We start from the raw sequence: 25,118 nt of genomic DNA, 5'->3' as shown, positions 1-25,118 counted from the left end.
AAATACAAATACAAATACAAATACAAATACAAATACAAATACAAATACAAATACAAATACAAATACAAATACAAATACAAATACAAATACAAATACAAATACAACTACAAATACAAATACAAATACAAATACAACTACAAAAACAAATACAAATACAAATACAAATACAACTACAAATACAAATACAAATACAAATACAAATACAAATACAAATACAAATACAAATACAACTACAAATACAAATACAAATACAAATACAAATAAAAATACAAATACAAATACAAATACAAATACAAATACAAATACAAATACAAATACAAATACAAATACAAATACAAATACAAATACAAATACAAATACAAATACAAATACAAATACAAATACAAATACAAATACAAATACAAATACAAATACAAATACAAATACAAATACAAATACAAATACAAATACAAATACAAATACAAATACAAATACAAATACAAATACAAATACAAATACAAATACAAATACAAATACAAATACAAATACAAATACAAATACAAATACAAATACAAATACAAATACAAATACAAATACAAATACAAATACAAACACAAATACAAATACAAATACAAATACAAATACAAATACAAATACAAATACAAATACAAATACAAATACAAATACAAATACAAATACAAATACAAATACAAATACCAATACAAATACAAATACAAATACAAATACAAATACAAATACAAATACAAATACAAATACAAATACAAATACAAATACAAATACAAATACAAATACAAATACAAATACAAATACAAATACAAATACAAATACAAATACAAATACAAATACAAATACAAATACAAATACAAATACAAATACAAATACAAATACAAATACAAATACAAATACAAATACAAATACAAATACAAATACAAATACAAATACAAATACAAATACAAATACAAATACAAATACAAATACAAATACAAATACAAATACAAATACAAATACAAATACAAATACAAATACAAATACAAATACAAATACAAATACAAATACAAATACAAATACAAATACAAATACAAATACAAATACAAATACAAATACAAATACAAATACAAATACAAATACAAATACAAATACAAATACAAATACAAATACAAATACAAATACAAATACAAATACAAATACAAATACAAATACAAATACAAATACAAATACAAATACAAATACAAATACAAATACAAATACAAATACAAATACAAATACAAATACAAATACAAATACAAATACAAATACAAATACAAATACAAATACAAATACAAATACAAATACAAATACAAATACAAATACAAATACAAATACAAATACAAATACAAATACAAATACAAATACAAATACAAATACAAATACAAATACAAATACAAATACAAATACAAATACAAATACAAATACAAATACAAATACAAATACAAATACAAATACAAATACAAATACAAATACAAATACAAATACAAATACAAATACAAATACAAATACAAATACAAATACAAATACAAATACAAATACAAATACAAATACAAATACAAATACAAATACAAATACAAATACAAATACAAATACAAATACAAATACAAATACAAATACAAATACAAATACAAATACAAATACAAATACAAATACAATACAAATACAAATACAAATACAAATACAAATACAAATACAAATACAAATACAAATACAAATACAAATACAAATACAAATACAAATACAAATACAAATACAAATACAAATACAAATACAAATACAAATACAAATACAAATACAAATACAAATACAAATACAAATACAAATACAAATACAAATACAAATACAAATACAAATACAAATACAAATACAAATACAAATACAAATACAAATACAAATACAAATACAAATACAAATACAAATACAAATACAAATACAAATACAAATACAAATACAAATACAAATACAAATACAAATACAAATACAAATACAAATACAAATACAAATACAAATACAAATACAAATACAAATACAAATACAAATACAAATACAAATACAAATACAAATACAAATACAAATACAAATACAAATACAAATACAAATACAAATACAAATACAAATACAAATACAAATACAAATACAAATACAAATACAAATACAAATACAAATACAAATACAAATACAAATACAAATACAAATACAAATACAAATACAAATACAAATACAAATACAAATACAAATACAAATACAAATACAAATACAAATACAAATACAAATACAAATACAAATACAAATACAAATACAAATACAAATACAAATACAAATACAAATACAAATACAAATACAAATACAAATACAAATACAAATACAAATACAAATACAAATACAAATACAAATACAAATACAAATACAAATACAAATACAAATACAAATACAAATACAAATACAAATACAAATACAAATACAAATACAAATACAAATACAAATACAAATACAAATACAAATACAAATACAAATACAAATACAAATACAAATACAATACAAATACAAATACAAATACAAATACAAATACAAATACAAATACAAATACAAATACAAATACAAATACAAATACAAATACAAATACAAATACAAATACAAATACAAATACAAATACAAATACAAATACAAATACAAATACAAATACAAATACAAATACAAATACAAATACAAATACAAATACAAATACAAATACAAATACAAATACAAATACAAATACAAATACAAATACAAATACAAATACAAATACAAATACAAATACAAATACAAATACAAATACAAATACAAATACAAATACAAATACAAATACAAATACAAATACAAATACAAATACAAATACAAATACAAATACAAATACAAATACAAATACAAATACAAATACAAATACAAATACAAATACAAATACAAATACAAATACAAATACAAATACAAATACAAATACAAATACAAATACAAATACAAATACAAATACAAATACAAATACAAATACAAATACAAATACAAATACAAATACAAATACAAATACAAATACAAATACAAATACAAATACAAATACAAATACAAATACAAATACAAATACAAATACAAATACAAATACAAATACAAATACAAATACAAATACAAATACAAATACAAATACAAATACAAATACAAATACAAATACAAATACAAATACAATACAAATACAAATACAAATACAAATACAAATACAAATACAAATACAAATACAAATACAAATACAAATACAAATACAAATACAAATACAAATACAAATACAAATACAAATACAAATACAAATACAAATACAAATACAAATACAAATACAAATACAAATACAAATACAAATACAAATACAAATACAAATACAAATACAAATACAAATACAAATACAAATACAAATACAAATACAAATACAAATACAAATACAAATACAAATACAAATACAAATACAAATACAAATACAAATACAAATACAAATACAAATACAAATACAAATACAAATACAAATACAAATACAAATACAAATACAAATACAAATACAAATACAAATACAAATACAAATACAAATACAAATACAAATACAAATACAAATACAAATACAAATACAAATACAAATACAAATACAAATACAAATACAAATACAAATACAAATACAAATACAAATACAAATACAAATACAAATACAAATACAAATACAAATACAAATACAAATACAAATACAAATACAAATACAAATACAAATACAAATACAAATACAAATACAAATACAAATACAAATACAAATACAAATACAAATACAAATACAAATACAAATACAAATACAAATACAAATACAAATACAAATACAAATACAAATACAAATACAAATACAAATACAAATACAAATACAAATACAAATACAAATACAAATACAAATACAAATACAAATACAAATACAAATACAAATACAAATACAAATACAAATACAAATACAAATACAAATACAAATACAAATACAAATACAAATACAAATACAAATACAAATACAAATACAAATACAAATACAAATACAAATACAAATACAAATACAAATACAAATACAAATACAAATACAAATACAAATACAAATACAAATACAAATACAAATACAAATACAAATACAAATACAAATACAAATACAAATACAAATACAAATACAAATACAAATACAAATACAAATACAAATACAAATACAAATACAAATACAAATACAAATACAAATACAAATACAAATACAAATACAAATACAAATACAAATACAAATACAAATACAAATACAAATACAAATACAAATACAAATACAAATACAAATACAAATACAAATACAAATACAAATACAAATACAAATACAAATACAAATACAAATACAAATACAAATACAAATACAAATACAAATACAAATACAAATACAAATACAAATACAAATACAAATACAAATACAAATACAAATACAAATACAAATACAAATACAAATACAAATACAAATACAAATACAAATACAAATACAAATACAAATACAAATACAAATACAAATACAAATACAAATACAAATACAAATACAAATACAAATACAAATACAAATACAAATACAAATACAAATACAAATACAAATACAAATACAAATACAAATACAAATACAAATACAAATACAAATACAAATACAAATACAAATACAAATACAAATACAAATACAAATACAAATACAAATACAAATACAAATACAAATACAAATACAAATACAAATACAAATACAATTACAAATACAAATACAAATACAAATACAAATACAAATACAAATACAAATACAAATACAAATACAAATACAAATACAAATACATATACAAATGCAAATTTACCTATAAATAAATTGCTTTCTTTAGAAGATGACGCCTTGCAGTCCTGTGTTTTGATTATTTACATTAGAAAAATTAAGTGGTAGATTTCTACCTGTTATACTAGCATAACTAACATTAGAAGAAGATGATGACGAGGTCGATCTACCTGTCAATAAATTGTTTTCGTTAGAATACGACTGTATTTGAATACTGTTTTTTGTTTTAAATTCGAAGAAATAAGTGCCTTAGAAGAAAGGCGTGGCATTTGCAACGGCTTTTAGATTTTCAGGTATGTTCTGTAAATTTATGGTCGTTGATTTGACTTGTTGTCTAAGCGAACGAGCATTTAAAATTTTTTCCCTTACAGGACATTTCAAATAATTGGATTTATGATTTCCATTGAAATTTGAATATGAAAATTTATCAGTGGTTTCATTCATTGGACAAACGTCTTTCGAATGCGATTTACCACAATTCAAACACTGTATATCCATATGACAATTTTTGGTTCCATGGCCGAAGCCTTGGCAACGACGACATTGCGTTAAGTTCGCAATACGATTAGCGTTTCAAAAAACGTTCATAACATTATCGCTTTCTACTCTATATGTGTTAAAGATCAAATTCGAACACATTTATTGCAGTAATTGTCTTAACTCTTAGATTTAGTTTACATGTATTTGTTACTATTCTTATGGGAGGAGTTAGAATGTCTCGGGTAAACATGTCATTTTCGCTTGACGCCAAACCTAATTCAGTTTCCACCCTAACTGCTGTCAAATCGTTTGTTTGAAGCTAATGACATTAAGTTCCTAACAAATGATGGTTTGGCCATTATGAATTGAACGCTAACTGTTCTATTTTGTGAGTGAGTTACTTGGTTGTTTCTTTTTTCTATTACGCTTGGTGAATGTTTAACTGTTTTTTTTTATTCAATATTACAATATATTTTTAGGCACAATGCTTAAGCTCTAAGATGCCAAGGTTATCTTAATCAACGACTACCTTAAAACTAGAATAGAATCATTAGAATATGTGATCTTAGCTCCACGAAAATCCAGCGTTCAGCTGGCGACCGGCAGTTGTCCATGTATTCAATATTGCACGAGTCTTCCTGATGGCATCGATAAATATTAGGCGCTTGCCGCATCCTTCGGTCCGAATGGGTCCGCGGGAAACACCCCCAGGCTACGAAAACCCGGCGGGTGGTCCGCATGATGGGTTTTCGACTGAAGCGGTCTTCCGTGGGCGGTGATGGTGGTGTTACGAAAGAGAATGAAAAAGAAAGTAAATATTGTGGGAACAGGGTAAAAAGGGAATGTGGGAACAAAATGTCTGAAAACGACAGAGATCTAATTAGTTGCCATCGAGATGGTGAAGAGATAGGGGAGAGGGAACGAAAAAGTTAGTGACAAAAAAAGATCTTGTTAGTTCCAATGAAGATGGTGGACAGGGACGGGGATCGCGAGAATCGAGCGAATGTTAGTGTCGAACCTGTAGGTGGAGATTATACTTTCTGAGCGAGGAATAACACTTTACACTTGTATATAAATGTGTTTAAGGTACTGGTATATGAGAAGCATATATACACTATCCCGACTCGCCAACACATCTCGAACCGGAACCTCAGGCGCTCTACCTCGGGCCCTAAGGGATTCCAGTAGCTTCGACCTGGCGTCGCGATACTCTACGCACGACCACACAACATGCTCGATGTCCTGAAAACATTCGCCACAGGTGCAGAGACCGCTCTCCGCAAGCCCAACACGCCGAAGATGTGCGTTGAAAGTGTAGTGATTTGACATCAGCCGCGACATAACACGAATGAAATCGCGATTCACGTTCATCCCCCTGAACCAAGGTTTCGTCGATACCCTAGGGATAATGGAATGTAGCCATCGTCCCAGTTCGCCATTGCTTCATGAAGTTTGCCAACTTTCGAGAGTTTTCTGACGAGAGATACTGAAAAATTCATTGAAGCAGATTGGTCTTTCATAAATATCACCTTTTAATGCGCCCATCTTAGCCAATGAGTCCGCCTTTTCATTTCCCGGCATAGAATAATGCGAAGGGACCCCTACTAAAGATGTTGAATCAGACCGTTCAGATAAAGTTCGCAAGTGTTCCCGTATTTTCCCCAGGAAATATGGGGGATACTTTCCTGGCTTCATTGACCGGAGAGCTTCTATTGAGTTTAGACTGTCCGTGACAATGAAGTAATGGTCTTTGGGCAAGGTTTCAATGATCTCGAGGGTGCACTGAATAGCAGCAATTCTGCGACGTAAACTGAAGCTGGATCACTGAGTTTGAAGGAATAACAACATTGCAAGAACAGCAACCCAGTCGTGAAGGAAAAACTCGTCACCTTTCAGGCAAGCCTTCACGTCAGCGTAAACGCGACGAGCAATAACAAAAATGTCTTTTCACGGGCACCGGTCACTGTCATTGACATTGTGGCAGTGGTTTCGGTTCGCGGCTCTCGGAAATTTCATGGGCACCGGTCACTGCCTTTGGCATAGTGACAGTGGTCTCGGCTTTCGATAGAACTTCGGAAGAAAGTCGGATGAACTTTCTACTCAGAATCACAAGCTCGGCTTGTACTAAAATCTTCGGGCTTCACCCGAAAGTAAATGTTAGGAGCTTAAAAACCCATAGTTGGGAAGAGTTGGGAGTCAGTTCAGTTTTACAGAGTGCGCGGTAAATAGCCGCGACCGTCGGGAGTCGATCGGTAGACAAATTAATTCAGGGAGTTAAGCAGCGCAAATTGAAGTGAGAAAATCAGTCAATCAAATACCTCCTATTGTAGGTAGATTAAGGTAAAATTGAACGAAGATTGTATAAGTTCCGGTGCTGAGTTGATCAAAGGAAAATTAATACATTCAATAGTGTAGCCAAATTGAAGTGAGAAAATCAGTCAATCAAACATCTCCTGTTGTAGGTAGATTAAGGTAAAATTGAACGAAGATTGTATAAGTTGCGGTGCTGAGTTGATCAAAGGAAAAATAATACATTCAAGAGTGTAGCCAAATTGAAGTGAAGTAATACAAAAACGAAAAACGAATTGAAGAGTGTTACAATTCTCCGTATAGAACTGAAAGAAACATCCTTTTCATTATTCTTCTCCCGCCACCGCTCGGCCGAGGGGATTGCAGAGAGATCCCAGAATCGATTTTTCAACGGTAAGACGCCCGCGAGCACTTCGAGACTCATCGTATGAGTCGACCGCATGCAACCTAAGGCAATACGCAAACAACGATACTGAATTCTTTCCAGTTTAATGAAATGGGTGTTCGCGGCGGATCGGAAGCAGAAATATCCATATTCCATTACTGACAATATCTTTGTTTGGTACAGCCTGATCAGGTCTCCTGGGTGGACACCCCATCAAGTTCCAGTTATTGTACGAAGAAAGTTGATTCTCTGCTGGCATTTCTGTTTCAGATACCTAACATGACATCCCCAAGCCTTTAGAGTCGAACCAGACCCCGAGATATTTGAATGTGAAGACCAGAGCTATGGTTTCACCCCTTAGTTGAAGACGTAGTTGTGCTGGTTCTCGCTTTCTTGAAAATACAACCAGCTCAGTTTTCTCCGTAGAGAACTCGATACTCATTTAAAGAGCCCATGTCGACAAATTGTCGAGGGTATCTTGCAGTGGTCCTTGGGGATCGGCAGCTTTGGGTCCTATAATAGACACAACGCTGTCGTCGGCAAGTTGTCTTATCGTGCGAGATGTGTTTATACGTTCATCAATGTGTTTTACGTCAAAATTGTATAAAAGGTGGCTTAAGCATGAGCCCTGAAGAAGACCCATGTAACTGAATCGTATTGTCGATAAATCAGAATGCGCGAAATACATGTATTTCTCGAACATCAGATTATACAAAAAGTTATTCAGAATTGGTGAAAGACCATGCTGATGCAACTTCTCAGATAGGATGTTAATGGAAACTGAGTCAAAAGCCCCCTTGATGTCTAAGAAAACTGATGCCATTTGTTCTTTACGAGTAAATGCCATTTGAACTTCTGTTGAGAGCAACGCAAGACAATCGTTCGTTCCTTTGCCCCTACGGAAACCAAATTGTGTATCTGAAAGTAAGCCATTTGTCTCGACCCAATTGTCTAGACGAAACAGAATAATTTGTTCGAACAATTTCCGGATACAGGAAAGCATAGCAATCGGACGATACGAATTGTGATCGGAGGCTTTTTTCCTGGTTTTTGAATGGCGATAACTCTTACTTGTCTCCAGTCATGTGGGACACTATCAGGCCCGTACCCAGGATTTCGTTTCGGGAGGGGCCCAACAATAAAAGATAATGTTACTGAAGATTTCTTATTTTCGGTGTGCCTTTAACGGGTGTTTTTAACAGACACTTTAAACTTCTCCACTGGAACTGATATTGGATTACATTTCATTACGTTTACTGTCTTGTTATTTTTGTAACACATGTCTGAGACATTCTAAATAATTATATGTTTTTGATTTCGGGAGGGGCCAGGGCCCCTCGGGTCCCCCCCCCCTCTGGGTACGTGACTGGACACTATTATCCTCAAGAAGCCTATTGAGTAAATTCAATAAGCGCTTTTGGGAGAGTCAGGCAAATTTTTCAACAAGTTTAATTATGATTTTGTCTAAACCCGGAGCTTTATTGTTACACGATAAAAGCGCCAGTGAGAACTCTACCATCGAGAAAGGTGTTTCGTTTCTGCTTGAAGAGGCGTCGTCGTCGGTTCCGGAACAGAGTCAGTACATAGTTTTTTAGCGATATCGAATATCCAGCGGTTAGAATATTTCGCTTTCGTTCGTGGTGTTTTTATTGCGCCTTCGTCGGGCTGTGTTCCTAAGAGTGCTCATTGATGTTTTTCTAGATAATCCGTCTACGAATTGACGCCAATAACCGCTTTTCTTCGCTTTAATCATGCTTTTCTTTTTAGCGTCTAATGCCGCGTAGTATCTAAAGTTATCAGGTGTTCCGTTTTTTCTAAACTCGAAAAATGATGAAGCTCTCTCCGCGTTTCATTTTGAGCACTCTTTGTCCCACCACGGGTTGGGGGGACGGATGTTAGTTTTCCCGCCGGGTACACGTTTCGTCTGAGCCAGCCAAAAACGTGTACTCTTCCTCCGGAGGAAGTTCTTGTGTTGTTTCTAGTTTCTCAGACATCGAATTTGCGTAGCATTTCCAATCAATATTTCGTGTGAGGTCATACGAAACATTGATTGTCTCCGATGGTCTTAATCCGTAGAGGATTGAAATCACGATAGGTAGATGATCGCTACCGTGGGGATCAGGGATCACCTTCCACGTACAATCCAACCGTAGCGATGTCGAGCAAAGGGATAAGTCCAGCGCACTTGATTTTGCTGGTGGTGCAGGAATTCGTGTCATTTCTCCCGTATTCAAGATTGTCATATTGAAGTTGTAGCAAATACAATGGATCATAGTCTATCTGTTATCATCGTGAGGACAGCCCCATCCCGTACCGTGTGAGTTAAAGTCTCCTAAAACCAACGTCGGTGCGAGAAGAAGCTCTTCGATATCACTGAGCAGCCGATGTCCAACCGAGGCTCTTGGGGGAATGTAGATGGAAGCAATGCAAAGGACCTTGCCTTTGATTGTAACATGACATGCGACAACTTCAATACCAGGTATCGAGGGAAGGTTAATACGATAGAAAGAATAGCACTTTTTGATCCCCAAAGGTACTCCTCCATAGGGATTATCTCGATCCAGACGAATAATGTTCAAATCGTGGAAGTTTAAGGGTATTTCAGAAGTTAGCCAAGTTTCGCACAATGCAAATGCGTCACATTTCAGATTATTTACTAGAAATTTGAAAGGATCTATTTTTGGGATGATACTTCTACAATTAAACTGTATAACAGTGATTGTATCCGTGACCTCGGTGGGTGACTTAGCCATCGAAGGATACAATCGCTGAAAGAAGGGGCCATTTTGCAGTTAACTGCTTCAAGAATGTTTTAACTGTAAGAATAAAAGCCATTATCAGGCTTTTAAGAGGTTTAGAAATACTAGGGAGCTTTTGAAAAGATTTATTTCTTCTCTTTCTGTATGATGAGCTAAGAGGGATAGCCGAAGATGTGCCGTCGAGGGGGTCATATTCGCTCTCGTCAGTTGCCAAACAAGCGTATAGGTTTACTGGAGGCGTACCACTTTTCAACATTTCAGCAAAAGAACGCTTTGAATATTGCTTAAGTGAACGCCTCATCTTATCCTGGCGCAATTTGTACGCGGGACAATCAGAGAGGTCATGCTGCCCCTCCTTACAGTACAGACACTTTTCACTGTCTCCACTGCAGGAGTTATCCGCATGACTCCCTCCACACTTTATACACCGAGATTTATTGCACCAATGGGATGCTGTATGTCCCAATTGTTTGCAATTGGTGCAGTGCGTGACCCGCGGCACAAAAAGGCGAACAGGTAAACGAACTCGGTCCAGGAGGACGTAATTAGGCAAAACCGAGCCAGCGAAAGTCACCCGATAGGAGTCTGATGGGATATAGGACTTAGTCCCATCCTCAGCGGTCGATACTGAACGCAATTGCTTGCAGTCCAGTATCTTAACGTTCTTGAGTAGGGGGTTTTTAAAACCTCCTGCCACATACTTAAGAACGTCCTCGCAAGTCAGACTCGGATCGGTGATCACGCCGTCTATCTCGACTTCGCGAGCTGGTACGTATACGCGATACTCCCGCGTGAAATGCTCACTTTAAACGATCTCATTAGCCTGTTTTGCACTGGCTAACAAGACCCTAAGCTTGTCCAGACGTATTTTTTCAATTTTGTCGTGAATACCACTTACTTTACTATGGGGCGCCTTTTCAAAATTAGCCATATGGAAGAATGGGCAGAACTTAATCGTGAATATCTCGACTTGTATTAATGGCAGGAACATAATTCTTTCACTATTTCATCAAAAATATTATCAGGAATTTAGGATAATATTCTGAACGGTGTGAGATAACCACAAACAACTTCGAATTAGTTTTTCTAAAAATTTGAAAACAGCGCGGAAAACTCTTTACTTTTGCTTGGGTTTTTCGCGCAAGGACGACGATTTTGAGGTAGTCAGGCCCATATCTTCAACTGAACGTTATAAAAGGGGAACCGTGGTCGAAAATCGGTCATTTCTTCTTGTGCGTTGGATGGAAGCAGACGTCGGGGGAGAAGACGCATTCAAACTGCGGACCTTCTGCGTGGTTTAAAACCTCAAACGCTCAGGTCGTAGTTCTCATTTGCCTTTCGGGCGTCAAGGCGAGAAGACGCATTAAACCAGCTTCGCATCCTTTTTCACTGCGCATTAAACCAGTTTCGCATCATTTGGCACAAGCGGAAACTCAAACAAGAGTGACTGCATCATACAACAGAACGTCTGGTCGTTTGCATAGGAGAAAAAAAAACGAAAAATGGACAACATTATATAAAATCAGCCATTCTAATGGCTCTAAACGTTATCTATAGAACTACACGGTGATTTTTTAAGAGCTTGAGAACTTTTTTAAACAATAAAACGCATAAAATTTGCAAAATCTCATCGGTTCTTTATTTAAAACGTTAGATTGGTACATGACATTTACTTTTTGAAGATAATTTCATTTAAATGTTGACCGCGGCTGCGTCTTAGGTGGTCCAATCGGAAAGTCTAATTTTGGGCAACTTTTTCGAGCATTTCGGCCGGAATAGCCCGAATTTCTTCGGAAATGTTGTCTTCCAAAGCTGGAATAGTTACTGGCTTATTTCTGTAGACTTTAGACTTGACGTAGCCCCACAAAAAATAGTCTAAAGGCGTCAAATCGCATGATCTTGGTGGCCAACTTACCGGTCCATTTCTTGAGATGAATTGTTCTCCGAAGTTTTCCCTCAAAATGGCCATAGAATCGCGAGCTGTGTGGCATGCAGCGCCATCTTGTTGAAACCACATGTCAACCAAGTTCAGTTCTTCCATTTTTGGCAACAAAAAGTTTGTTAGCATCGAACGATAGCGATCGCCATTCACTGTAACGTTGCGTCCAACAGCATCTTTGAAAAAATACGGTCCAATGATTCCACCAGCGTACAAACCACACCAAACAGTGCATTTTTTGGGATGCATGGGCAGTTCTTGAACGGCTTCTGGTTGCTCTTCACTCCAAATGCGGCTACATAATTTGCTCACTTGGTCGATTATGTAGACCATAAATCGGGCGTAAAGCGCGAAACTCATTTCGAACCGAACACTGATTTTGGTAATAAAATTCAATGATTTGCAAGCGTTGCTCGTTAGTAAGTCTATTCATGATGAAATGTCAGAGCATACTGAGCAAATAATAATGCATGAAAATCATAACCTCAAAAAATCTGAGCAAATACTAATGCATGAAAATCCTAACCTCAAAAAAATCACCTTTTATTAAGATTACTTCTTTGCAAATCGAAGGTGAAAATCATCAGTCTAGTGAAAATCCAAAATAACTTGATTTGCTTCGTGCACTTTTCGCTGTGCGAAGATCGTTCGAGAAAAATGTTCCAAACTGTGCTAAAAATCGTAGAGAATTCCACAATTTGGTCCTTCTAAAAGACAGAAGTGAATCCTGTACTGCATCTTGATAGTTTCTTCCATTGAAATATGCAAATCCGAAATGAGATAATCGACGACGAAAGTTTCACAATCCACACAATCGATCAGCTATCAATTTGAATTCAAAAGTATAGAGAAATCGTGTCAGTTTTATTCGTATTCACGACATCCAGTTATGTCCCTGACATTACACACCCGTACTTTTTTGTACTGTAGAATATCGCGAGGTCAGGTCCTTTGATAGTCTAAGGAGGTTTAATTTTTGCTTTTCTCTATAGAAAGGTATTAGAATTGCTGGTAAAACCGACTTTCGAACGGAGCGTCGGAGACCCATAGTGTTATATACCATTCGACTCAGTTCGACGAGATCGAAAAATGTCTGTGTGTGTATGTGTGTGTGTGTATATGTGTACACTTTTCGAAGATATTAGAACGCGCTCAATTTTCTCAGAGATGGCTGAACCGGTTTTAACAAACTTGGACTCGTTTGAAAGCTACTGTCGGGTTATTGATCAAGTTCAAAGATCAAATGGCTGTGACTTTTGGTTCCGGCGATATGATTGTATAAGTGACGTAACCGACAAAAAACGTTGTATTTGAACGCGCTCAATTTTCTCAGAGATGGCTGAACCGATTTTAACAAACTGGGGCTCGTTTGAAAGCTACTTTCGGGCCATTGATCAGGTTCGAAGATCAAATGGCTGTGACTTTTGGTACCAGATATATGATGGTATATGTGACGTAACCGACAAAACATGTTGATTTTTACCGCTCTTATGTATATATAGGTGCCAAATTTTGGGATCACCTCTATTTTCGTTAAGTTCTAATGCTCAAAAGTTCAAGCAGCTCCGCAAAAGCCTTCGTGCAATATTTGAGCTAAATCGGACATGCGTAAGGGGTGCTGCCCGGTGTTAAAGGTTTGACCATTTTCGATCTTAAAAAAGCACTATAGGGGAAAGTACACGAAATTTCCAAAATCGAAAATTTTTTTTGATGCCAAAACTCTTAAAACTGCATAAAACATAGAAATCCTGATGCAATTCAGGAATTCCGTATGGGCCCGGAAGACCTTTCATTTGAATCTAAGTTTGTGGAAATCAGTCAAACCATCGCTGAGAAAAGTGAGTGAGATTTATTTTGATATGTATGACCACTATTTCCGGTACTTCCGGAACCGGATACCAGGAACCAGGATAGCCGAAATCAGATTGTTTAGTTGCCTACTGATAATGACTATCGATTTGTGTAGTTTTGAGACCAGTTTAGAAAAAAATTTTTCGTTCTTTGTTTCGCCGGTTTAAGTGACGGTGAACAATATTGAACACACTTTACCCTATAATTCCGGAACCGGAAGTCGGATCCGGATGAAATTCAGGAATTTCTTATGGGACCACGAGACCTTTCAATTGAATCTAAATTTGTGATAATCGGTTCTGCCATCTCCGAGAAAACCTAGTGAGATTATTTGACACATACACACACACATACATACACACACAGACACAGACGTGGTCCCATACGGAATTCCTGAATTTTATCCGGATCCGACTTCCGGTTCCGGAATTATAGGGTAAAGTGTGTTCAATATTGTACACCGTCACTTTTTTTTTTTTTCAAATAAAATTTTTATTAGGCTCATTTGCTTTAGCTTAACGTGGCCGATTGTCTTGTTGTTAGGGAGAGAGAAAGGGATGCCGTATTACGGGGCGGCATACTCCCCAGTTAGTAAGGGGACATAGGGAGGGTGGGACCTACACAGTATTGAATTGAAATTTGAATACATCATTGGTTTGTGGCATACATCTTTTAGACACATTTTGCGTTCGATGAATCTTCATGTTTTTCAGCTTGTAGCAATGAAGAGATTATTCTGGATTGGGATGCTTCGTTGGTGTTTTCTGACGTTGATGTGACGTTTTTGGGTAGCTTCCAGCAACTCAGTCAGTTCAAGACAGGTGCATGCTCCGAAGCATCGTTTACACAGGCCATACTTCCAGCAACGTAAAGAAGAGTGCGGTGGAGCTGTAGACGAGAAAGAGATAGGGAGAGCACTAAATTTGAGCATTGATAGTTTTCAAGAAGTTATAGATGAGAGTCATATAAGGAAGATTTCGAGTTGCCAAGACGTCGCGGACTGGTACGAAGGGTGGTATACCTCGGGCCCGAAGGGAACCTATGAGTTGGGACCTGGCATCACAAAACTCGACACATGTCCAAACAACATGTTCGATGTCATGATAACCCTCACCGCAAACGCAGACACCACTCTCAGCGAGCCCCACACGACGGAGATGCGCGCTGAACATATAATGATTAGACATAAGCCTTGACATTACACGAATAAAGTCTCGGCTCACGTCTAACCCCCGGAACCAAGCTTTCGTCGATACCTGTGGGATTATTGAGTGTAACCATCGTCCCAGAGTTCCACTATTCCATGTATTCTGCCAGCTAGCTAGAGTTTTCTGACGACAGTAACTGAAAAATTCATTGAAGCAGATTGGTCTTTCATAGATATCACCTTCTAGTGCGCCCACCTTGGCTAACGAGTCCGCCCTCTCATTGCCCCGTATGGAACAATGTGAGGGGACCCAAACCAAGGTAATCTGGTATGATTTTGCAGATAAAGCACTCAATTGTTCCCGTATTTTCCCCAGGAAATACGGTGAGTGCTTTCCAGGCTTCACTGAACGGAGAGCCTCAATGGAACTGAGACTGTCCGATACAATGAAGTAGTGATCTGTGGGCAGAGTGTCAATGATCTCAAGGGTATACTGAATTGCAGCTAGTTCTGCGACGTAAACTGAAGCTGGATCACTGAGTTTATAGGAAGCGGTGAAATTTACATTGAATATACCGAAGCCAGTGGACCCGTCTAGATATGATCCGTCAGTGTAAAACATTTTATTGCAGTCGACTTCTTTAAATTTATTATTAAAAATTTTTGGGATCTCTTGAGGGCGTACAGGATCCGGGATTCCACGAATTTCTTCTTTCATGGATGTGTCGAAAAACACAGTAGAATTAGAAGTATCCACAAAATGAACACGATTGGGAACAAACGAAGAAGGATTTATATTCTGAGCCATGTAGTCAAAATAAAAGGACATAAAACGGGTTTGTGAATTAAGCTCGACGAGCTTTTCAAAGTTTTCTATCACCATCGGATTCAAAATGTCGCATCGGATTAGCAGTCGATATGAGAGATCCCAGAACCTGTTTTTCAACGGTAAGACGCCCGCCAGCACTTCAAGACTCATCGTATGAGTTGATTGCATGCAACCCAAGGCAATACGTAAACAACGATACTGAATTCTTTCCAGTTTAATGAAATGAATATTCGTAGCGGAGCGGAAACAGAAACATCCATATTCCATTACTGACAATATCGTCGTTTTGTACAACCTGATCAGGTCTCCTGGGTGAGAGCCCCACCAAGTTCAGGTTATTGTACGAAGGAAATTGATTCTCTGCAGGCATTTTCGTTTCAAATACCTAATGTGACATCCCCAGGTACCTTTGGAATCGAACCAGACCCCGAGATATTTAAATGTGAAAACCTGAGCTATGGTTTCACCCCCTAGTTGAAGCTGTAATTGCGCTGGTTCTCGCTTCCTTGAAAATACAACCAGCTCAGTTTTCTCCGTAGAGAACTCGATACCCATTTGAAAAGCCCATGTTGACAAGTTGTCGAGGGTATCTTGCAATGGTCCTTGGAGATCGGCAGCTTTGGGTCCTATAATAGACACAGCACTGTCGTCGGCAAGTTGTCTTAGCGTGCAAGATGTGTTGATACATTCATCAATGTTATTTACGTAAAAGTTGTATAAAAGGGGGCTTAAGCATGAGCCCTGAGGAAGACCCATGTAACTGAATCGCTTTGTCGTCAAATCACCATGCTCAAAATGCATGTGTTTCTCGAACAATAGATCATATAAAAAGTTGTTCAAAACTGGTGAAAGACCATGCTGATGCAACTTCTCAGATAGAACGTTAATGGAAACTGAATCGAATGCCCCCTTGATGTCGAGGAAAACTGATGCCATTTGTTCTTTACGAGCAAATGCCATTTGAATTTCTGTTGAGAGCAACGCTAGACAATCGTTCGTTCCTTTGCCCCTGCGGAACCCAAATTGTGTACCTGAAAGCAATCCATTTGTTTCGACCCAATTGTCTAGACGGAAGAGAATCATTTTCTCCAACAATTTCCGAATACAGGAAAGCATAGCAATCGGCCGATACGAATTGTGATCGGAGGCTGGTTTTCCAGGTTTTTGAATAGTAATAACTCTCACTTCTCTCCATTTGTGTGGGACAATATTACCCTCGAGGAACTTGTTGAATAAATTCAACAAGCGCCTTTTGGCAGAGTCGGGCAGATTTTTCAACAAGTTGAATTTAATTCTGTCTAACCCCGGGGCTCTATTGTTACACGACAAGAGCGCAAGTGAGAACTCTACCATCGAAAACGGTGTTTCGTTTGTATTCAATGTCGCGACACGGGATATCTTCTGTTCCGGAACAGAATCAGGACATACTTTCTTAGCGAAATCAAATATCCAGCGGTTAGAATATTCCTCGCTTTCGTTCGCGTGATTTCGATTGCGCATGCGACGGGCCGTTTTCCAAAGAGTGCTCATTGCTGTTTCTCTCGTTAATCCGTCAACAAACCTTCGCCAGTAACCGCGTTTCTTAGCTTTAATCAGACTTTTCATTTGAAATTCTAACGCCGCGTATTTCCGATAATTATCTGGAGTTCCGTTCCTTCTAAACGAGATGAAGGCTGAAGCTTTTTTCGTTTTCAGCTCTGAGCACTCTTTGTCCCACCATGGGTTGGGAGAACGCATACTAGTTTGCGCGCTAGGTACTCGTTTCGTCTGAGCTTGAATTGCGGTGTCAAGAATCAAGCCAGCCAAAAATGTATACTCTTCTTCCGGAGGAAGCTCCTGTGATGTTTCTAGTTTCTCAGACATCGAGCTCGTGTAACGTTTCCAATCAATGTTTCGTGTGAAATCGTACGAAACATTGATTGTTTCCGATGGTCTTCCACGGTTGGTGATAGAAACTATGATCGGCAAGTGATCGCTACCGTGAGGATCACAGATTACCTTCCACTTGCAATCTAACTGTAGCGAAGTCGAGCAAAGGGATAAATCCAGCGCACTTGGTTGTGCTGGTGGTCTAGGGTTCCGTGTCATTTCGCCCGTGTTTAGAATTGTCAAATTGAAGTTGTCACACAGATCTTGAATTAACGAAGAACGATTATCATCATATAAGCAGCCCCATCCTGTACCATGCGAGTTAAAGTCCCCTAAAACCAGCCGCGGTGAAGGAAGAAGTTCTATGATGTCTGCAAGCCGACGATGCCCTATCGAGACTCTGGGATGAATGTAGATAGAAGCTATACATAGATCTTTGCCTTTAATATTAATTTGGCAAGCAACAACTTCAATTCCCGGTGTCGAGGGGAGGTTAATACGATAAAATGAATAGCACTTTTTAATCCCTAAAAGTACCCCTCCATAAGAGTCTTCTCGGTCCAGGCGGATTATGTTAAAATTATGGAAGTCGAGGTTGATGTTAGAAGTAAGCCAAGTTTCACTCAAGGAGAATACATCGCAATTATGAGTATGTATTAAGTGTTTGAAAGAATCAAGTTTTGGGATGATACTTCTGCAATTCCACTGAAGCACAATGATCATATCTTCGATTCTCAGTGGTAAATTATCCATCAAAAGATACGATCGCTGCAAGGAGGGGCCATTGTTTAGTCAACTGTTTTAAAAATGTCCTTACTGTTGGCAGTAGAGCAGTTAGGAAGCTTTTCAGAGGATCAGTAATATTGAAGGCTGTTAATATCCAGTCCACGATATCAGAAAATTTCAATAATCCAGCGTTTGTTGGATTTTCTGGTTGTGCTTTGGGGTCATTCGGGTTTTTTGATGCCCCAGGAAGTGCTGGGTACTCCTTATCATCCCTAAGTTTTTTGAACCCAGGAGGTGTTTGCTTTGGTTTTGAGTCAGCACTTTTTGTTTCCGTTTGGTTCTTTTGTGACGAAGAGGACAGTCTGAGGCCTTTACGAGGAAGCTTGGGAGAAGCCAGATTTTGTCTTTTCCTGCTTCCTTCAACCTGTGTGTAGGAAGGTCCTTCGCCTGGGTCGTCAGAGGTATCCTCTTCAACTGGCAAGATTGCAAACGGGTTCTCAGGGGTCGATGGAGTGGTTCTTTTTAAGATTTCCGCATAAGAACGTTTGGAATGTTCTTTCACGGATCGCTTCAATTTCTCCGCACGCTGTATGTACGTAGGGCACACCGAAAGATCATGAGGATTCTCCCCGCAGTAGCAACACTTTTCCACTGCTCTTCTGCAGAGATCGTCCTCATGGGCCTCTCCGCATTTGCCGCATCGCAGTTTGTTGCAACAATAGGTTGCCGTATGACCTAGCTGTTTGCAGCTTGTACAATGCATTACCCGCGGTACATACAGCCGAACAGGTAGACGAACTCCACTCACTACCAAATAATTTGGAAGTGCAGATACGGCAAAAGTCACGCGAAATGAGTCCGATTGGTAAAATTTACCATCTATCGATTTGGAGTGCAATTGCTTGCACTCCAAAATTTTCACTGGTTGAAGGTCGGGGTTTTTGAAACGGCCTACCCCGTCCTTCATCAGATCTTAGATTGTCAGACTTTCGTCACGGACCACACCGTCGATCTCCACCACATGAGACGGGACGTACACGCGGTACTCCTTCGTGAACAACTCGTTGGTAGCAATCCCGTTTGCTTGCTACAGGTCGGACACAACAACGCGTAACTTGTTTGGCGAAACCTTATCTATTGTTTTTATTGCCGAGTAATGTTTTTCCAGGTCCCGAGCAATATTTAAAACTCTGAGAGACTTTAATTTGGGCCGGAAGTATACCACCCACGGACCCCCCGAGCCATCGTCTTGGTAAACTTTTTGGCGAGCAGGCAATATCTTAAAGGGAGATGGAGGCATCGGAGAGGGAAATGGCATCGGAGAGGAAGATGGTATCGGAGGGGGAGATGGTATCGGAGGGGGAGATGGTATAGGAGGGGTAGAAGGCATCTCGGAAGCAAACTCAGCCTCTAAATGTTCTTCGTTCATTCGTTCAGCTTCGCCCTCCTCCGAGACACCCCGACTGTCATCAATATTCATATTTAAAGTGCGGGAGTAAAGAAGTCTCCCGCACTTGAAATGAAAAAGAAAGAAATAAAATGAAAAGAAAATATATAAATAGTAAAAGTTGAAAGGAAAATTTTGAGAAAATACTTAACAGTATGTCACGGTAAGCTGTTAGGTGAGTTGCTCCTTCACTCCTTCGTTGTGCTTCAGCGTGACCTTGACTCAGGATTTGGCTGCTGCGATGCGGGTAGCAAACAATAGAAATAACTGCTGCCCGAGGATAGCACAATAGCGTCTACTGTCGATACTGATACAAAACCGGTGCACAGACAGAACTCACTTTCGGGGATGCTACTTTTTATCACTTTTATTTAATGCCTATACTACAGCCTCTGCTGTGATAGGCACCTTCGTCTTACCGATGTCGATTGTTAAAAAACGCGTGTGCTCACTTCGAACATTCGGTTACGAATGGACTACACCGTCACTTAAACCGGCGAAACAAAAAACGTAAAAAATTTTCTAAACTGGTCTCAAAACCACACAAATCGAAAGTCATTATCAGTAGGCAACCAAACAAACCGATTCCGGCTATCCTGGTTCCCGGTATCCGGTTCCGGAAGTACCGGAAATAGTGGTCATATATACCAAAATAGATCTCACTCACTTTTCTCAGCGATGGTTTGACCGATTTCCACAAACTTAGAATCAAATGAAAGATCTCGTGGTCCCATACGGAATTCCTGAATTTCATCTGGATACGACTTCCGGTTCCGGAATTATAGGGTAAAGTGTGTTCAATATTGTACACCGTGACTTAAACCGGCGAAATAAAATACGTAAAAAAAATTCTAAACTGGTCTCAAAACCACACAAATCGAAAGTCATTATCAGTAGGCAACTAAATAAACCGATTCCGGCTATCCTGGTTCCCGGTATCCGGTTCCGGAAGTACCGGAAATAGTGGTCATATATACCAAAATAGATCTCACTCATTTTCCTCAGCGATGGTTTGACCGATTTTCACAAACTTAAATTCAAATGAAAGGTCTCGTGGTCTTATACGGAATTCCTGAATTTCATCCGGATTCGATTTCCGGTTTCGGAATTAAAGGGTAAAGTGTGTTCAATATTGTACACCGTGACTTAAACCGGCGAAACAAAATACGTAAAAAAATTTCTAAACTGGTCTCAAAACCACACAAATCGAAAGTCATTATCAAAAGGCAACTAAACAAACCGATTCCGGCTATCCTGGTTCCCGGTATCCGGTTCCGGAAGTACCGGAAATAGTGGTCATACATACACCAAAATAGATCTCACTCATTTTTCTCAGCGATGGTTTGACCGATTTCCACAAACTTAGATTCAAATGAAAGGTTTCGTGGTCTCATACAGAATTCCTGAATTTCATCCGGATCCGACTTCCGGTTCCGGAATTATAGGGTAAAGTGTGTTCAATATTGTAACCGTCACTTAAAATATTTTCGGATACAACAAACATTTAAATCGTAATTTAGAGTGCGTACTAGAAGAGTTTGTGTGTCATGTTAGTTGGTGGTCGGTTCTTTGGTTTGTGGAAATGTGGATGACTCACGCAATCAAAGCATTGTTTTATTTCGTATGTTATATTAGTTAATGCACAAACAATCTCTTTTTTTGTTCCAAAAATCGAAGAGATAAATTTTGAATAGAATACCACAATATTATATGTACATGAGAAAGGCATCATAACACCTATAGGTGGATTAAAACAGGTTTTTTAGATTAGCATCACTGTTCTCATACAAATAGGCAACGCAAATGTTTGGAAAAATGATGCTGACTGTGTGATATAAGCATGCTTTTGTGAACTACTCGAATCAATCTGAATCAATTGGTGTCAAAATTAGTATCCGAAATTATTTAATAAAAGTATGAAATATATTTTCATGAGACTGTTATGAAGGAAGAGAAAGGCATTATCACACCACTAGGTGGATTAAGAAGGGTTTTTTTCCATTGGCTTTGGTCCGGATGTAAACCGCAAATGGTCCAGCCGGGAGTGCAAGCCCATCGGGATAGCTTCTAATGCGAGATTTATTGCCATCAGAAGCATCCATTTGATCATCTAGGGGAAGGTCAGGAAATTCTGTGCCTTTTGTCATGGCACGGAAATGTGTCCGTGCGGGTAAATATTGGGGACAATAAAAAATCTAGTGGTACTGAACAACAGGTAAAAAGAAAAAAAATACTTAGCTTTAGCTCTCAAAGGGCCAAGGTCCGGTCTTAGGCAACCGGTGAATATTCCTGTTCAATGAAGTGCAAAAAACCTCTTTTAAGAAAAAGCACTTTTTTCAGTCTCTCACTACACTGTCCAATGAAAAATTTCTCTTTTTATCACTATATATATTTATTTCTAATGTATATGTAAACGATATATGCGCAGCGCCCAGCTGGCGCTGGCAAACGGTACCACACGCAGTGCTGCTTTACACAAGCTCACAATCGACCTTGAGGACGGATTAATTCAAATTATCACTCGACCGCACTGATGCAGACAATAGAATACGGAATGACCTTGAAAACGGAATAAACGATTCACCGCACTATTGGAGAAACACGAATTTGCGTCCGATCGGCTCGATAGCTACAGTGGAACTGTGTTTAAATGTTTATCATAACATAGATTCTTTTGTGAATGTACCAATTTTGCTGCCGTTGGTGTTTCGTTTGACTTGTATAAAAAGACATGTATCGGTTATTTTTTAATTTCCATATTTCATGCATAGGACGATTCAGCTGTTGTATAACCTCGTTTTGTAAACGGTGACATTATATTGAATATTCAAGTGGTTGGATTTGCGTTGAGTCAATATGGACTTTTAGACTTGCATTTCTTTGGTATGAGGATGTTTAATTGTTTGTCACTCTGTTTCTTGGTGAACGTTCTGGAAAATGCTAATGATTTGGAAATATGAGCTCGGTTCTGTTAGTAATGATAATTTTTAAGAGTTTTTTGGAGATTTGTGAGGATGGTATAATTTTAGCATTGTCATATATGTGTGGTCTAGAATGCGTGTAGGAGGATTCATATCGATTTTTTTCGAGATACTATTTTTTGGTGCTGAATCGTTTAGCAACTACCGCTTTGCGGAATTCGATGGTGATATACATCATATGCAACCCATTAACCCATTAGTGAATATGGTAAATATTTGTTAAAATTGCAATTTGTTGAGCAAACTTGCAAACATTTACTCATTCACATTTTAGTATGTTAACTAATCTATTATTATCTTCTTTAGGTTGCAACCTCCTTGTCAGATGGTTCGTATTTTGGAGAAATTTGCCTACTTACCAACGCTAGACGAGTTGCTAGTGTTCGAGCTGAAACTTATTGCAATTTGTTTTCTTTAAGCGTTGATCATTTCAATGCTGTTCTGGACCAATACCCATTGATGAGAAAAACAATGGAGACTGTTGCTGCAGAGAGGTAGGTTTTCTTGTTAAACAGGTTAACTGGGTGATTTTCTTCAAATGACCTTATATGCAAAGTGACAGTTTCTCTTTCGATTATTATGCTGCGATGATGTCATTTGAAAAAAAAGAGTTGAGTGGTAAACGTTGAAACCGCCTAATAATTAATAGAAGTGACAGTAAACGAGAAGAAACTGCCACTTGTTTATGCGGCCATCTAAAAAATCGGCCGAGAAACAAAATGATGTACTAGCCCATACTCCTTATACCGGGTGTAATCGGATTTGATAATATTGCTGCATAAAGGATCGTTCGACATAACATTGCATTTCACATTTGCTCCTATAATTATTTTTATAGCGATCCATAAAACGCAATTCGATAATCATTGCCTATACCAACAATGCAATTGTTGAGAATTATTTGTTCGTCGTTTTTTACTATTACTTGGGCCGTGTGCTATTTAATCCTTCTTTGTTTGTTGTACAGTAATTATGGTTAATGATTTTATTGATGACAACTGTTTTATCTTTGGTCTAATTATACAAGAACCATTATCCTATGCATACTATCTAAAGACTTGTTTTGAATCGCCTTGTGGTATAATGCCTTTAAAATCGTGTTTATGAAAAATCAATTTAAATTAAATTTTGTGATTACTACTTGATTTGTAAACTGAATACCGAAGTGATTGTTTCATAAACTAAGTTTCCAAAGAAGAAAGGATACAAGAGAAGTTGCGGATCAGTAATATCAGTAAACTAGATTGTGAGTCTCATTCCAAAGTCCTTTCGGGGGTCTTGTTGACCAAACATCGTAAACCGGTATAAAGGTGAACCCACATTAGAATATTTGTTTATTTGTTTGGAGCCGGGAAAAGCCCACTGGAGCTGAGGTTCTTTAAACCTCTTTCTCCAACAGGCATAAAACCTTCTCGTCTTTTGCATCTACAGATTACAAATATCCAACAGATACTTTTTTTGGCTTAAAAATACAACTAACGCT

General features: G+C 36.5%; 1 protein-coding gene across 3 annotated transcripts in view; it reads left to right on the top strand.

Annotated features, from left to right (window-relative positions):
* Positions 1-25,118, top strand: part of LOC131427598 (potassium/sodium hyperpolarization-activated cyclic nucleotide-gated channel 2) — a 1,904,453-nt gene that overhangs the window by 1,734,422 nt on the left and 144,913 nt on the right. For all 3 annotated transcript variants that reach the window (XM_058590944.1, XM_058590943.1, XM_058590945.1), the window contains one exon: positions 23,942-24,129. In XM_058590944.1, the coding sequence (XP_058446927.1) occupies positions 23,942-24,129 (188 nt within the window). The remainder of the gene's footprint in view (positions 1-23,941; positions 24,130-25,118) is intronic.

The sequence above is a fragment of the Malaya genurostris genome, chromosome 2, assembly GCF_030247185.1.
Source record: "Malaya genurostris strain Urasoe2022 chromosome 2, Malgen_1.1, whole genome shotgun sequence".
Lineage (NCBI taxonomy): Eukaryota > Metazoa > Arthropoda > Insecta > Diptera > Culicidae > Malaya > Malaya genurostris.
The sequence above is the reverse complement of the archived record's forward strand: the minus strand, read 5'-3'. Positions and strand labels throughout refer to the sequence as shown.